A 14,125-nucleotide genomic window follows, 5' to 3' on the forward strand; every position below is an offset into this window, starting at 1 on the left:
GTTTTTCAACTTTGAAATCAATGACAGTCGATCACTCTACCGGAACGAACTCCTCAGGGCGGGGCTCCGCCGCATCCTCGCCGCCTGTAGGCCGCGATGTAGAAGCGGCCTCTTTTTGCAGCACCGTTTTGGAGGTTTTCGCCATTGATGAAGAGAGGAAAGAGAATTGGGTTTGTTTGTGATGTAAAGAATATGAAGCAGAGGGATTTTGAAGAAGATACAAGAGAAGAGGAAAAACTTTTGGGTAAAAAGTTTGGATATGAATAAAAATTTGAATATTTATAGGCCTGATAATGACGGTTCAGAACCGGTAGTGGCCGACCAACGACTAATAAATATTTAATGTCTCGGTAACTGGACCGATGGGACATTTATCGCATACATCATAATCGGGCTCATCGATGACGTCATTGCCCACCTAGTTGGAATTCGGAAAATCATATCGTTTCTCGCCACATCCCTTCCGAGAAACGAGGGGAATATCTGTATACGGTCAAAATCAGTTTCTCCCTTCGTGTAATTAGTTGAGATTGGAACATGATGGATTGAGGGTCATCACCATAATATCGAGATGAGATCTAAAGCCAGGGACCGATCAATACCGAGCACGAAGTCAATATCGAGATCGAGTCCAAATCAAACTATGATATGAAGTGGAGTAATCGAGTTCAACATCTAGAGACCGATCAATACCGAGCCCGAGTCAATATCGAGCTCAAGATCCAGAGACCAATCAATACCGAGCTCGAGTCAATATCGAGCTCGAGACACAGAGACCGACTGATACCGACATCGACCGAGATTGAGCCAAGAGACAAAGAGTCGTTGTAGCCGCACTGGGGGAGAGAATCTCGGCAAATATTAAGAAAAAGATAATTAACTAATCTATCATAGGATCTCCACTATGTATTTTTAATAATATCCAAAGTAGGTACTTCCACTATATAAAGAGTGGCTATTATTTCTGTAAGGGTACAACATCGAACATCCAGCGAAGAAAACATTGATACACTCACATTCTAAAGATTATTATATTGATATATAGTTGAGATTATCCTTTTTTGATCTTGGACATTAATTCATCTTGCTTGTTTATAAATCATTATCTGCTCAATTTGGTTTGTATTTCATCCTTTTATACAGTCAATATTTGATATATTTCTACTTACTTTTCCGATTTGTGCCAAGCTATACCACGTATCCTTAGAACTACGTATAAATTCAACTCTATCCATTTTTCGGGTAAACAAAAACATATGTGGAAAGACTGTGTACCGTTTTGTCCTTGGCTAATAATTGAATGAATATATCGCCACTATTTGAAACTTATGAGAAGTGGATATTGAGATTAAAAATAAACAACACTTGATATGCCTTAATGATTCAGGTGACGCTTATCACACCTTAAAGATGAATGTGTCTTTAAAGAATCTTGTGCTTAAAACTTGATGCCTTACTGACTTGTTTATTCGAAATGTTTTCATTTAAAAGCTTTAATAAATTAAATTATTCCCTTGATTTATCTCCATCATGCATTTAGCATATTTTCTTTTATATAAATCTTTCCCCACCACGAGTGGCGGTGATGACGCATACATGAGTATCCGTACTCAAGCATCATTTATTTAATGGTGTCAGAGTTTTCAGTTGGTTTTATAAAGTTTGAATTCGAAGTAAATCTACAAGGAACTATCTAGGGTTGGAGATATATGGAGGGAAAGAGAAAGGAAACTTCTAGCTTCTGTCTTTTGGAAAAATGCTCAACTAACTGGAAATAAATGTTCAATTGCACATAACCTATATGGGCCAAAAACTAAAACCGACCCAATGACTGAAATAAATGTTCATAAATACAGTTGTGGGCTTCTGGGCCCAATACAAAAGAAGTAAAGGAAAAGAAAGAATGGCCTAACTAAGTAACATTTTCCTTATACAACTTAACACCCCCGGCAAGTTGGAGGGTGAAACAACCCCCAACTTGCGAAGATGAATATGATGGACAGCCCCAACCAAAGGCTTGGTGAACATGTCAGCCAACTGAGTAGCACTAGAAGTGTGAAGCAACTGAAGCAGCCCCTCATTCAGCTTGGTGCCAACAAAATGACAGTCCAACTCAATATACTTGGTGCGTTCATGGAAGACAGGATTCTTAGCAATGTGAATGGCATCTTGATTATCATAAAACAAACGAACAGGAGAAGAAAGAAAAATGCCAAGGTCTGAAAGGAGTCTACAAATCCAAGTTATCTCAGCAGTGGCCTTGCTCATGGACCTATATTTAGCCTCAGCAGAGGACAACAACACTACAGATTGTTTCTTGGATTTCCAACCCACAAGACTGCCACCCAGCAATATGCAAAACCCACCAACGGATTTCCTACTATCCGGGCAAACACCCCAATCACGGTCACAATAAACACTAAGAGATAGATCAGAAGAGTTGGTATAGAAGATACCAAAAGCAGAAGTACCCTTAAGGTACCGGAGTAACCGTAAGACAGCTTGCATGTGAGGAATGCAAGATTTCTGCATAAACTGGCTCAAATGATGCACGGTAAAACAAATGTCAGGCCTGGTATGTGTTAAAAAATTGAGCTTACCCACGAGGCACCTGTAAGTCTCTGGGTTAGGCAAGGGATCACCACAATCTGCCTTTAATTTCTCATGCTTTTCAAGATGAGACACCACAGATGAACAATCAGAAGTGTGAAACTCTGAAAGCAAATCATGGACAAACTTCTTCTAATGAAGCAATACACCATTCTCAGAATAAAAAACCTCAATACCCAAGAAATAATTAAATTTTCATATGTCTTTAATCTTGAATTGATCATGGATAAAGGCTTTGACAGCAGCAATTTCACACAAATCTGTCCCAGTAATGATAATATCATCAACATAGACTACTAAAATTACCAAATCATCACCAGAACCCTTAGTAAATATGGAGTAATCATTTAGGGAATGCACATACCCTCTAGAAGACAGAGTGAGATAATTTGGCATACCATTGCCTTGATGCTTGCCTTAAACCATATAAGAATTTCTTTAGTTTGCAAACCAGAGAAGTAGAAGAAAATTGGGATGGAACAGCTTGTGTGGAAGAAGAAATAGATAGACTAGGTGGAATTTTCATAAATATTTCTTCATCTAAATCCCCATGTAGAAAAGCATTATTAACATCTAGTTGAAATAAAGGCCAATTTCGTTTAACAGCTACAGCAACTAATGTTTTCACAGTGGACATTTTAACAACAGGTGAGAAAGTTTCATGAAAATCTATGCCCTCAACTTGTGTGTCACTCCTCACCACAAGTCTAGCTTTATATCTTTCTATACTCCCATCAGCTTTGTACTTAATATTATATACCCATTTGCAACTAATTGGTTTCTTTTCTTTGGGTAATTCAACTATATCCCAAGTTCCATTTGCCTCAAATGCCTCAAACTCTTTTCTCATAGCTTTTTGCCACTCAGGGATAGCTGCTGCCTGAGAATAGGTATTTGGTTCAAAGACATGAGGTTCACTAGAGGTAGTTGTGATAGATGAATTTGCAGATCTGGAGCAAGTAGATGGGATTGTGCAGATATAATTCTGCAAGTAAGTAGGAGGATTATGAGGTCTAGAGGATCTCCTTAAAGGAGGAAAATTAGATTCAAGGTTGTAAGGAAGAAGGACAGATTCAGGTTGTGGAGAAGAAGGTAAATTAGGAGAAGAAGAAGAGCCAGGAGAAGAGAATGAAATATCCCCAGGCACTGTAGGAGCAGGGGAAATTCTAGGATTAGGAAAGGGATTAGGTACTTCAGGTTGTATAGGAAAGAAGTAATCATGAGATGAAGTAGAAGTTTGCTTATTAGTGTGATCAAAACAGGCAGAAAATGGAAATTTAGTCATAGTAGGAGAATCAGAATCGCATTTAAGAAAAGGGAATATATGTTCATGAAATACAACATCTCTAGAAACAAAACAGCTTTTATTCTGCAAGTCATATAGCTTGTAGGCTTTCTTTCCAAAGGGATATCCTAAAAATACACAAGGAATAGCTCTAGGTTGTAGCTTATCTCTATGAGGTTTTGGAATAGTGGAATAGCACAAGCAACTAAAAGCTCTAAGATAGGAGTAAGTTAGGAGTTTGTTATACAGGACTTTATATGGGCTTTTGTCCTTTAAGACACTAGAAGGAAATCTATTAATCAAGTATGTTGCAGTTAAAACACAATCTCCCCAGAATCTAATGGGGAGGCCAGATTGGAAAAGAAGGGCTCTAGCAGTCTCTAGAAGATGTCTGTGCTTCCTTTCCACAACTCCATTCTGTTTGTGGTGTATGAGGACAAGTGGTCTGATGTAAAATTCCTTTTTCAGAAAAGAATATGGACCCCACAGTGCTGGATCCTAATTCTAGGGCATTATCACTCTGTACATTTTGAACCTTCAATTGAAATTGGGTTTCGGTCATAGCAATAAAGGCTTTTAGAAGGTCAAAGGAATTGCTATTGGCTCCCATCAAATGGGTCCAAGTGGCTCTTGAAACGTCATCAACAATGGTTATAAAATATCTGGACCCTGTATATGTAGGTGAATGATAAGGTCCTCAGGTATCAATGTGTATTAACTGAAAAGGTTTTGTGGTTTGGATACTGCTATCAGGAAAGGGTAATCTAGTTTTCCTGGCTAGAGGGCATATTGGGCAAGAAAAGGATTGCTTAGAAGACAGTAATAACCCAAGCTTAGGAATATGTTTCATTTTAGAAAAAGGAGCATTCCCAAGTCTATAATGCCAAACCACATCCATTTTATTTATGTCATTCAAATTTACATCAGTAGTCACATGTCTCTCATCAGAAGCAGCAACACTTACATTTGTAATAGCTTTTACAACTTTATTTGTTTCAGGTAAAGCACAGACATGAGAAACAAAAGAAGAATTATCAATATAAGAAGAGATGGATGTGGCACTGTCAGAAGCAACAGGAGGTAGGAGAAGCTTGTAGAGATTGTGATCCAGTTTACCAAGAACCAGAGGCATCTTCAGAGAAGGGGCTTGTATAGCACAAAGAGTTCTAGTAAACAGAACAATTCCATTGTATTGATCTAGTAATTTATGAACAGATATGAGATTATATTGGAAAGAAGGAACATAAAGAACATGATGAATTGTGAAATTTGGGAATAAGGTCAAAGATCCCACTAAATGAACTTTCACTTTATAGCCATTAGGAAGAGAAACTAGACAAGGCACTGGTAGAGTTTGTAAGTCAAAGAGTAGGTCTTTATGTGAGGTCATATGATCAGATGCTCCATAATCTATAATCCAAACAAAACTATTTACTTGTGACAACATACATGACTTGAGCAAAATACTTTCTGATAACAGCTTACCAACAAAGTTAGCAGAAACCATAAGAGTAGGAGTAGAGGAGGAATCATCAGAAACATGAGATTATGTTGTAGCAACATCATCAGCTGGGAGAATTGATCTTGTGTGAGACCAGGAACCATTGAAACAGTACTAGATTCAGAAGATTTGACAGACTCAGGACCCATATTAGAAACCACACTAGCAGGAGGACCAGGAGAATTGACTTCAACATGAGCTGTAGTCTTTCTACTTCCAGACCCCTTTGTAAATTTGAAATTAGGAGGATACCCATGCAGCTTGTAACACTTATCAATAGTATGACCTGGTTTCTTACAATACTTGCTAACAGGTGATTTCTGAGCATCAAAATTGACTTTGGAGGGAAACCCTTGTTTGGACACCCCAACATTGAAAGAAGCAGATGTAGGGAGAAACTGAGGAGAGGTAGAAACCTGCCTCTGCTTCTCGTCTGACAACAAGATACTGTAGACAGTGCTCACAGAAGGGAATGATTTAATCATAAAGATGTTACTCCTAGTTGTGAACAACTAATTTTTGACCACACTCTAATTATATATTATTTTAGTGTAAATATTTTTTTTAGGTCTAATCTTGATGTTTTAATATTTTATCTTACTCTTAATAGATTTTATTCGATTTAATTTTTAAAAAAAATACTCACATTCTTAAAGTATAGATTTTATTTTTCTATTTACAAAAAAAAATATTCACAAATATATGTGTACATATATATATATATATATATATGGGGTATCTTTTAGTTAGAATTGTAATAAGTAAACTATTATATCTTCTTTGTATAATTTAAACTATAGTGTAAATATTGGATTTTTTTATTTATATAGTTTCTTTATGTCTAAAAGTAAGTCGGTTAATATATTTATATATAAATGGGTTACAAAAAGTTTTTTTTTTTAAAAAAAAAACCTAACTAACGAAAACATAAAATCTAATCTGCATCAATTCCCAACTTCCCCACTTCCCCACTTCCCCACTTCACTAACGCCTCACCCCCACTCCCTCACATTTCTATATGCACATACACACAATGTCAATCACGTTCTCCCATTTCAAATGGGGGGAACAAAAACTATATATGATTCCCTATAAAGAAAAACGTAAAGGGAGCAAAAAAAGAAAAAATCAAGGGAGAAGGAAAAAATCTGATTATAAAATTTTTTCAGCAACTAAGAGAAAAGACTATTCTCTTATAGTAAAAAAAATTCACTCAGAAAGAAAAGTTTGGCTCAGTTATTGAACCTAAAGATGTAGTTCGAGATTTCGTTCGCGGTTCAGAATTCGAGGTTCTAAAAAGTTAGCATTGCTAGCTTTGGAAATCAGTAGATCGCGTTGTGATTTTATTGTAAAAAGCTTCACAAAAAAGGTAATATTCAAATTTTCATCATCAACATGAAAGTTGTTGGTTCTGATTAATTTTGGCTTCATCGTTTGATTTCCATTTTCTGTATCTTTGAGTTGTTTTGAGTTTTTTTTTTCGAACTAGAGTGAATTGAATATTTGTTTGGGTGTCGGTTCAATATAAATTTGATTACCAAACTTTTACTCATGGCCTAAAATAATATTTTCATTGATAGTTAAGTTTAGATATTTCAGGAATCATGTTATTAATTAATAATCATCTTTCGAAGTTTTTTTTATTTTTAATATCATTCTTGCCGATCTTATTTATCTCTTATGATGACATTACAAAATATTTAATTTTTCAATTAAGTGTGTTTATATGTGTATAGAGGAATTAATGTGGTGAACATTAAAAATAATTCCCATGTTGATAGTTTATAATTAGGTCTGTATATAAAGAATATGTTGTGAATGTGTTATTAACTTTGTGAATATATGAAAAAGTCAACCCAAGAAAAAACCAAAGCCTCAGACATAAAGACAGAACTCACTTGTGCAAACAGACTCATAAAGTTTAACATTACTAATACCATATGAACTTTATGACTATCTCGTTTAAAAATTCAAATTCGTACTTTATTCCTTCCTAATTAAAACCAAGTGAAGTAACCAGAACAAAAGACTTACCAAAAGTTGAAGTGGGTTGGATAGAAATGTCGTGCCAATTAGAAATAGTTGAGGCTCAAAGTGTGATGACTGCTTCCCTACCATTAATGTTGTCACATTCTTTTTTTTTTTTTTGAACTAGCATACCTCCTAGACGTAATTCCAATTTTGTGAATACTATTTAGTTTAACTTTATGATGCATTTTATTTTTCATACGTACAAAAAGTTCATTACATTACATTATGTTTAAGGTCATGGATGCAATAGTCAATTATTTAGACTCTCGAACTTCATTTCTATATAGTTAGGACAAATGGAGTTTCTAAAAGGTTCTCCTTTAAATGTATCTATCCATTCATTCGTCTATCACTGAAATTTAATAGTTCTTTTGTTATGTTGTGTAATTTGTGTCGCGCGAAACAGGTTCGGAAATAATTTAATAATTTTGGTTTAGATAGAAGATTAAGTTTGCCAATTTACAAGATTTTTTTGTGAAGTACATATAGGGTTTACGAATTAGCTATTTCAAAGAATAAATAATTGGAGTGGTAAAAATATTTATAAGGTAGCGAGGTGAATCATGAATTAATTTAAGACTTGTTGTAATAAGTAATAATAATAAAATTATACAAATAAATATCTCGAATCTGAAAGAGACAAAACAAATGAAATACTCTAAAACACTAGAAAAACTTTAGATGTACTTTAAATATTAACCCATGTGTTCATACCCGAACCTTGGATTGATATGCTTAAATAATAAAAGGATCATGTGCGCATTCCGTGCCTTGATACCTTTAAATTTAAAATAATTATGTTATAACCACGTGTACATTCTGTACCTTGGTTTAACATTTAATTTTAAAGAAGTACCTTGTGTGTGTACCGCATATTAGTGAACACAATTAATAAAATATAATAATTAATTAAGTGATAATAGGCAAACCATAACCAGTACAATACAAGAATAGCCAAAAATTAATTTAAGCCGGACATAAGTCAATAAAAGCGACCGCGCTAGAACCACGGGACTCGAGGGGTGCCTCACACCTTTCTCTCGGTCAACAGAATTCCTTACTCAGTCTTCTATTTTTGTAGACCATAAATAAGGAGTCAAATCTTCCGTTTGATGAGGGATTCAAATAAAAGGTGACTTGGAACACCAAAACTCAATTCTAAGTGGCGACTCCAAATAATAAATAATCCCTTTTCAAATCATCACTTTAATTGGAAAAACTCTTCTAACCCAACCTCGTAATAAGGGTTGCGTGGGAAAAAAGAGGTGTGACACTAGTTTGCACATATGTATCATTGAGACCCATCAAAAATTAATACACATTTTGGACATCATCATCCTTCTGATAATCAGATTTAAAATCACAGTTGCTGCAAGACCTGACTCTACTAATTGACAAAGCATCAATTTCATCCCATAATTGCTTTATCTTATTGAAATAGGACGCTATATCAAGAGAGCCTTGAGAGATGTGAGCTAATTCCTTTTTAAGCTCAAATACTCTTGCAGCATCAGCCTGACCATATCTTTCCTCCAACTCACTCCAAATATTTTTGGCAAGTTCGGAGTACTCAACACTACGAGCAATGTCTTTGGACAAAGAGTTGGTTAACCATGATACGACTAAATCGTTATACCTCTGCCACTGTCTCGTCAAGGAAGAACTGTCAGGCGGGTTCATTGAGGATCCATTTATGAAATCCAATTTATTTCTAACAGACAAAGCTACAAGAATAGTTCGTCTCTAACTCCCATACCAGTGCCATCAAAAGGCACAGAAACTAGTGAAGACCCCAACACGTTAGATGGATGCACATAGAAGGGATGACATGGGTGAGTATAGTCGTCCTCATGAAACACAGAACGAGAAGAAGTAGAGCGACCAGTAAGCAACTCAGACGGAGAACTATTGTCATTTGTCATTTTTATACACAATCAACAGAAAATCTACACATGCAATAAAGAGAAAGTGATTAGGGTTACCAATTTCCTTTGCAACCGGAAGGAACAACGGCCTTCTATAGAGAAACGAAGACGAAACCACGTCAAAACCTTAGCTGAAGCGTACCGGTGCAGAAATTTTCAAATCCTAGGTTGAGAAATCTTACTCTGAAATTTCGATTCACTTCGGTCGAAGAACAACACGAACAATCTCTACCAAAAACAAACACGCGAATTTAAGCGTTATCACCGGAGAAAATCAAACGGGAAATTTCAAAAGAAGGCAGATCGCCGCGGAAGAGCAAAACTCCGGCGAAAATGTTCGAGGGTAACATCAGTCGACTTGTAATCACCCGATCTAGCTAGATCTGGGCTCTGATACCATGATAAAGTTTGAATTCGAAGTAAATCTACAAGGAACTATCTAGGATTGGAGATATACGGAGGGAAAGAGAAAGGAAGCTTCTAGCTTCTGTCTTTTGGAAAAATGCTCAACTAACTGAAAAAAATATTCAATTACACATACCATATATGGGCCAAAAACTAAAACCGACCCAATGACTGAAATAAACGTTCATAAATACAGTTGTGGGCTTCTGGGCCCAATACAAAAGAAATAAAGGAAAAGAAAGAATGGCCCAACTAAGTAACATTTTCCTTATACAACTTAACATGGTTAGAAACAGGATGGTCCGGAAGCGAACTAGGATTCCTGCACCCTTCACTTTTGGTGAGCCCGTTTTGAGATCGTGGGATCACGTTGTGCTCTAGTTTTTATTATCTATTCATTTATAGCGTCCTAGAGGCTCCATAGATGAGCTGTGTTATAATTTTGGGTTGTGGGTTCTCAGATGGCTTCACGAATGACATTCTTAATTATGTCTTGGATTATGTTTCGATACTCTAAATCAAATGAAGAACACCTCACTTGTATCATTTAATATTGTCACTAACTAAATGAATTGAAATATATGAGAACAAATTGGGTTTGCTTTATACTTTAATGGTTCACTCGGTGCAAGTTGGTAGTACTAGGTGCCAGCCATGTAACAATCCATTTTGGAGCGTGACAATAACCTCCAATACGATAAATAGAACAAACCCATATTGAGAACCACCAACACTGTGGTCTTAATTGTACAACTTTGGTGTGATATCTTTGAACAGTGGATTCACGTAGAGCATTTAGCCACCATATGAACATGGACCATGGCATTATAGGATGGATTATCAAAGTCTCCTTTAGCTGGACAGGTTCAAAAAAAAAGTCAAGCGGGAAGGGGTGCCTCGTAAAAACCAAGAACCAACTTCAGGAAACTATAATCTAATGATAAAATTATAAGTAATCAAAATTCCAAGATAGTGAGCAAAATAAGTACTAACTAATTTTCACACACTCACTTTCCTTTGTCCTATCTTGTGTGTATTAATTTGCTGACTGTTTCTACTGTCCCAACCATCTACATTATCGTCAACATCCACGAGAATAACACCATCAGTATCATCATCATACATTCCCATATCAATGTCATCCTCACCCTCCAAATCGTCTTCCTCATAGTCATCAAAATCATCCATGTCCTCTTCATTTTCATCATCCATACCAGCACGCAAGGTATGGAGCTCAGGAGGAGGAGGACAATCCTCGGTTTCTGCCTTGTCCTGCTTCATCACTAGATGTCGTATGACTCTCTCATCTTTGTCAAGCATGCTCTTGAAATCGTTAATCCATTTGGCTTCCAACTCAAAATTCATCAAAATGTAATGAGCTCGTGATGCTTTCTGAATCTTGTATGCCAGTCTACGCATACCCCAGTCACTGAATCTCCACAACTTTCCTTTCTTCTCTTTCAAAAATTCTGCATGTTTATAAAAATGTCAGAAGTTTCAGGTTATTTTAGTCACCACGTAGAAAACAGAAATGTAAATCACAGGGAAAAAGTGATGATGTTTAGGAAACTAAAAGCTATCATTTTTTAGAGAATAGGGGATCAAGAGAGCAGAACTGTGGTTGTTGCATCATGTGGTAGATTGGAACCACTTCTGAAATACTAGCTTTTGACATGATTTCCACCATTCTCATCTCTTTCCAAAAGGGAATGAAGTGTTATATAAGTTTAACAAAAGAACTTGGTAAACACACTATCACATTTGACAACACACAGCAAAAACCGAACTTTTGTAGAACAAATAGATGGTTGATATATGAAAAAGGGACGGCTAACCTTGAATTTTCGTGTTCACACTCTCGACCTCGTCTGCACGATCCTCATGAATCAGAAATACCACTTCATAGTGTCTCACTGCACACAGGGAAGTCAATAGATCATTTCAACTATAAATTGATAGGAAAAGAATGGAGACATAACAATAGATTTCAAGCTAATTTTGCTGCACTCTTTCAATTCCATTTAGTGAGTTAATCAACATGTACAAGCAATATTAGCAAGAATTCATGAGACCTGGCAAGCTACTTTAATCTGATACAATCTTATATTTTAGCTTCCAACGACCAAGAATCTGGTGTCAACTTCTCAACTATAAAGAGGGTGGTCTATAATCTTACAGGTGAGTCTTCAAGAAAAGTAGGCGACAGATTCCCGAAGCTCATTCATAGATAGGTGGAACTTGGAAGAAACAAAACATTAAATACCTGAGCCAATAACAGATTCTAGCCATTGGCAGCTCAGCACTCCTTAGCTCAGTTGAACAAAACACAATCTAAAGCATCTCCTTCTACTTGCACTAACAAGCAACACAGATATTATTGTGCAGATGACATGTTGCACAGAATCCAAAATGCTAATTCACAACACATTTCCCATCCACTGAGTAATCTATGAGTATTCCACCTTTCGTCCTATATTCTATCAATCAATCAAATAAGTCTCAAATTCAGAAGTAATTGGAATTAGTGGTATGAATCATCTATATATACTTCGTAATATTTGGACAGTTTCATAAAGATACTGGTCACCAAAAGTAGAAGGTTCTCCAAACTCACACTTACCTCTGCCCAAACCTAATCTAATTGTAACCATAACACATTTCCCAACAATGAATCACAACTATTTGGTATCCCTTATATGGATTCTTTGCTTCCACCATCCTTCCTAGAAGAAGAAATGCAGAAAGAAAAGAAGACAACATATCCAGCTACTATCTATAAGTTTAAGCATTTTTCTATTTTAGATATGAAGCTCATACTTACTCTGTTCCACATTCAGATCACTCTCCAGCTGCAGATTTAGAGCCTCAAAAAGTTCCTCTGCAAATTAGACCCAAAGTTTAGTGACGTCAGCCTCTAAAGAATGAAAAGTATTCACATAATAAGATATCAATGGGCAACGTGTCATTCGTAACCAAATAATGACTTACTCTCTTCAGCATCTGCAAACTCAGGTAGAAGTCTACCGTCTTCTTGGACCTTCCTCTGCAAAATTTTAAAAGTGCATTTTCAAAGTGAAAGGGTTCAAATCAAATCAAAACTCATATACATAAGCAAAAGAAAATTGGACTTATGTCCTGCCCTTAACCGCCAACTAGTCCACTGGTGTACCCACTAAGATTATCATTATTGTTTTCTTTTCAAAATTTTTAAGGAAATCGTAATATGTTTGAAAGCGTTCTCAATTCGTTTTCCTCTGAAAAATTGAATAAATTGCAATATTCAAAGGGTTCAAATTACATAAAAATTCATACATATAAGCAAGAAAAATTTAAACATGTGCAACCATTACCACAAACTAGTCCACTGCTGTAACCCCAATAAAAAGTCAATCTTTTCCATATTTTTATTCTTTTTTCTCAATCTTTTTAAGGAAATAAGTAACAATTTTGAAATGGGCGAGGCTCAAAGATTGTTCAGAATTCCGGACAAACAAACCAAAATTACATATGGGTGTAAATTAAAACTATAATTAATATACAAAATTTGCTCAAGCAAGAATGTTTTTTTTTAAAAATTCTAATTACTTGGGGGGGGGGGGGAGGGGGAGATTATGAGTAAGGAAGTAACCTCTCTAAGGAGCACAGCTTCAGGAAAAGGACCAGTGGCTTCATCGGGTTTAGGAACAAAGCTATGGGAATCAGATTTCTTCTTCTTCTTCTTGTTTGATGCTGAAGAAACAACTGAGGTCCTAAGTTTCTGTGAGGATGGGTTCTTGTGGAGAAAATATAGGAAGAAAGAAGAGTGCCCATTTGCTGAAGAAATGGAAGGATAACATTTAGAGAAAGGAGAGGAGGAGCTGAGCAAATTTCCGATATCAGGGGAAAAGGTAAGAAGAAGGGAGTCCATTTTTTTTTGATAAGAAAACAATCGTAGAGAGGATAGGGTTTTCAGGAATTAAACTGAATGCTAAACACCAAATTTATCTATATGATACCTTTAATTCATCCTCCTTTTTAAAATCCTTTTTCTTTTATCTTGGACGGGAATACTATCGGCGAATGAAAAAAAGTAGCGAAGACGTGAGAATGGTTTTTTGATGAGATTTGAACCCGGCACCTAAGTGTTTGTTTACCCGAAAAATCGGATAACGTTAAATTTATGTATGGTTCTAAGGATACGTGATACCCTTTGATACAAATCGTATAGAGAGATAGCAATACGAATATTCTTGACTATGACAGTGAGAATAATAAATCAGAAAAAATGAATAAAATGAAGTAAAACAAGTACAAGAAGATATCTTTTGTTCCAGTGTATTCAGTGTGTTTGTCCATAGCTTACAAGTATCCCCTTTTATAGTAGAGGGT

The 14,125-nt window shown here is 35.9% G+C and overlaps 1 protein-coding gene across 1 annotated transcript; it reads right to left on the reverse strand.

Annotated features, from left to right (window-relative positions):
• Positions 1 to 10,675: 10,675 nt before the first annotated feature.
• Positions 10,676 to 13,798, reverse strand: LOC107764056 (protein REGULATOR OF FATTY ACID COMPOSITION 3, chloroplastic). Its single transcript, XM_075229679.1, has 5 exons — positions 13,386 to 13,798; positions 12,746 to 12,800; positions 12,579 to 12,635; positions 11,593 to 11,670; positions 10,676 to 11,226 (listed from the first exon to the last, which is right to left on the reverse strand). The coding sequence occupies exons 1-5, from the start codon at positions 13,662 to 13,664 to the stop codon at positions 10,757 to 10,759; spliced, it is 939 nt and encodes a 312-aa protein (XP_075085780.1). The 5' UTR covers positions 13,665 to 13,798; the 3' UTR covers positions 10,676 to 10,756.
• Between the last annotated feature and the right edge of the window lie 327 nt (positions 13,799 to 14,125).

Source organism: Nicotiana tabacum, chromosome 14 (genome assembly GCF_000715075.1).
Source record: "Nicotiana tabacum cultivar K326 chromosome 14, ASM71507v2, whole genome shotgun sequence".
Taxonomy (NCBI): Eukaryota; Viridiplantae; Streptophyta; class Magnoliopsida; order Solanales; family Solanaceae; genus Nicotiana; species Nicotiana tabacum.

Coding starts and splice junctions, on each gene's coding strand:
- LOC107764056 (XM_075229679.1), bottom strand. CDS start 13,664: ATGGACTCCCTTCTTCTTACCTTTTCCCCTGATATCGGAAATTTGCTC. Junction 12,801..13,385: donor AAGCTGTGCTCCTTAGAGAG/GTTACTTCCTTA, acceptor AAAATTTTGCAG/AGGAAGGTCCAAGAAGACGG. Junction 11,671..12,578: donor TGATCTGAATGTGGAACAGA/GTAAGTATGAGC, acceptor CCCTGTGTGCAG/TGAGACACTATGAAGTGGTA.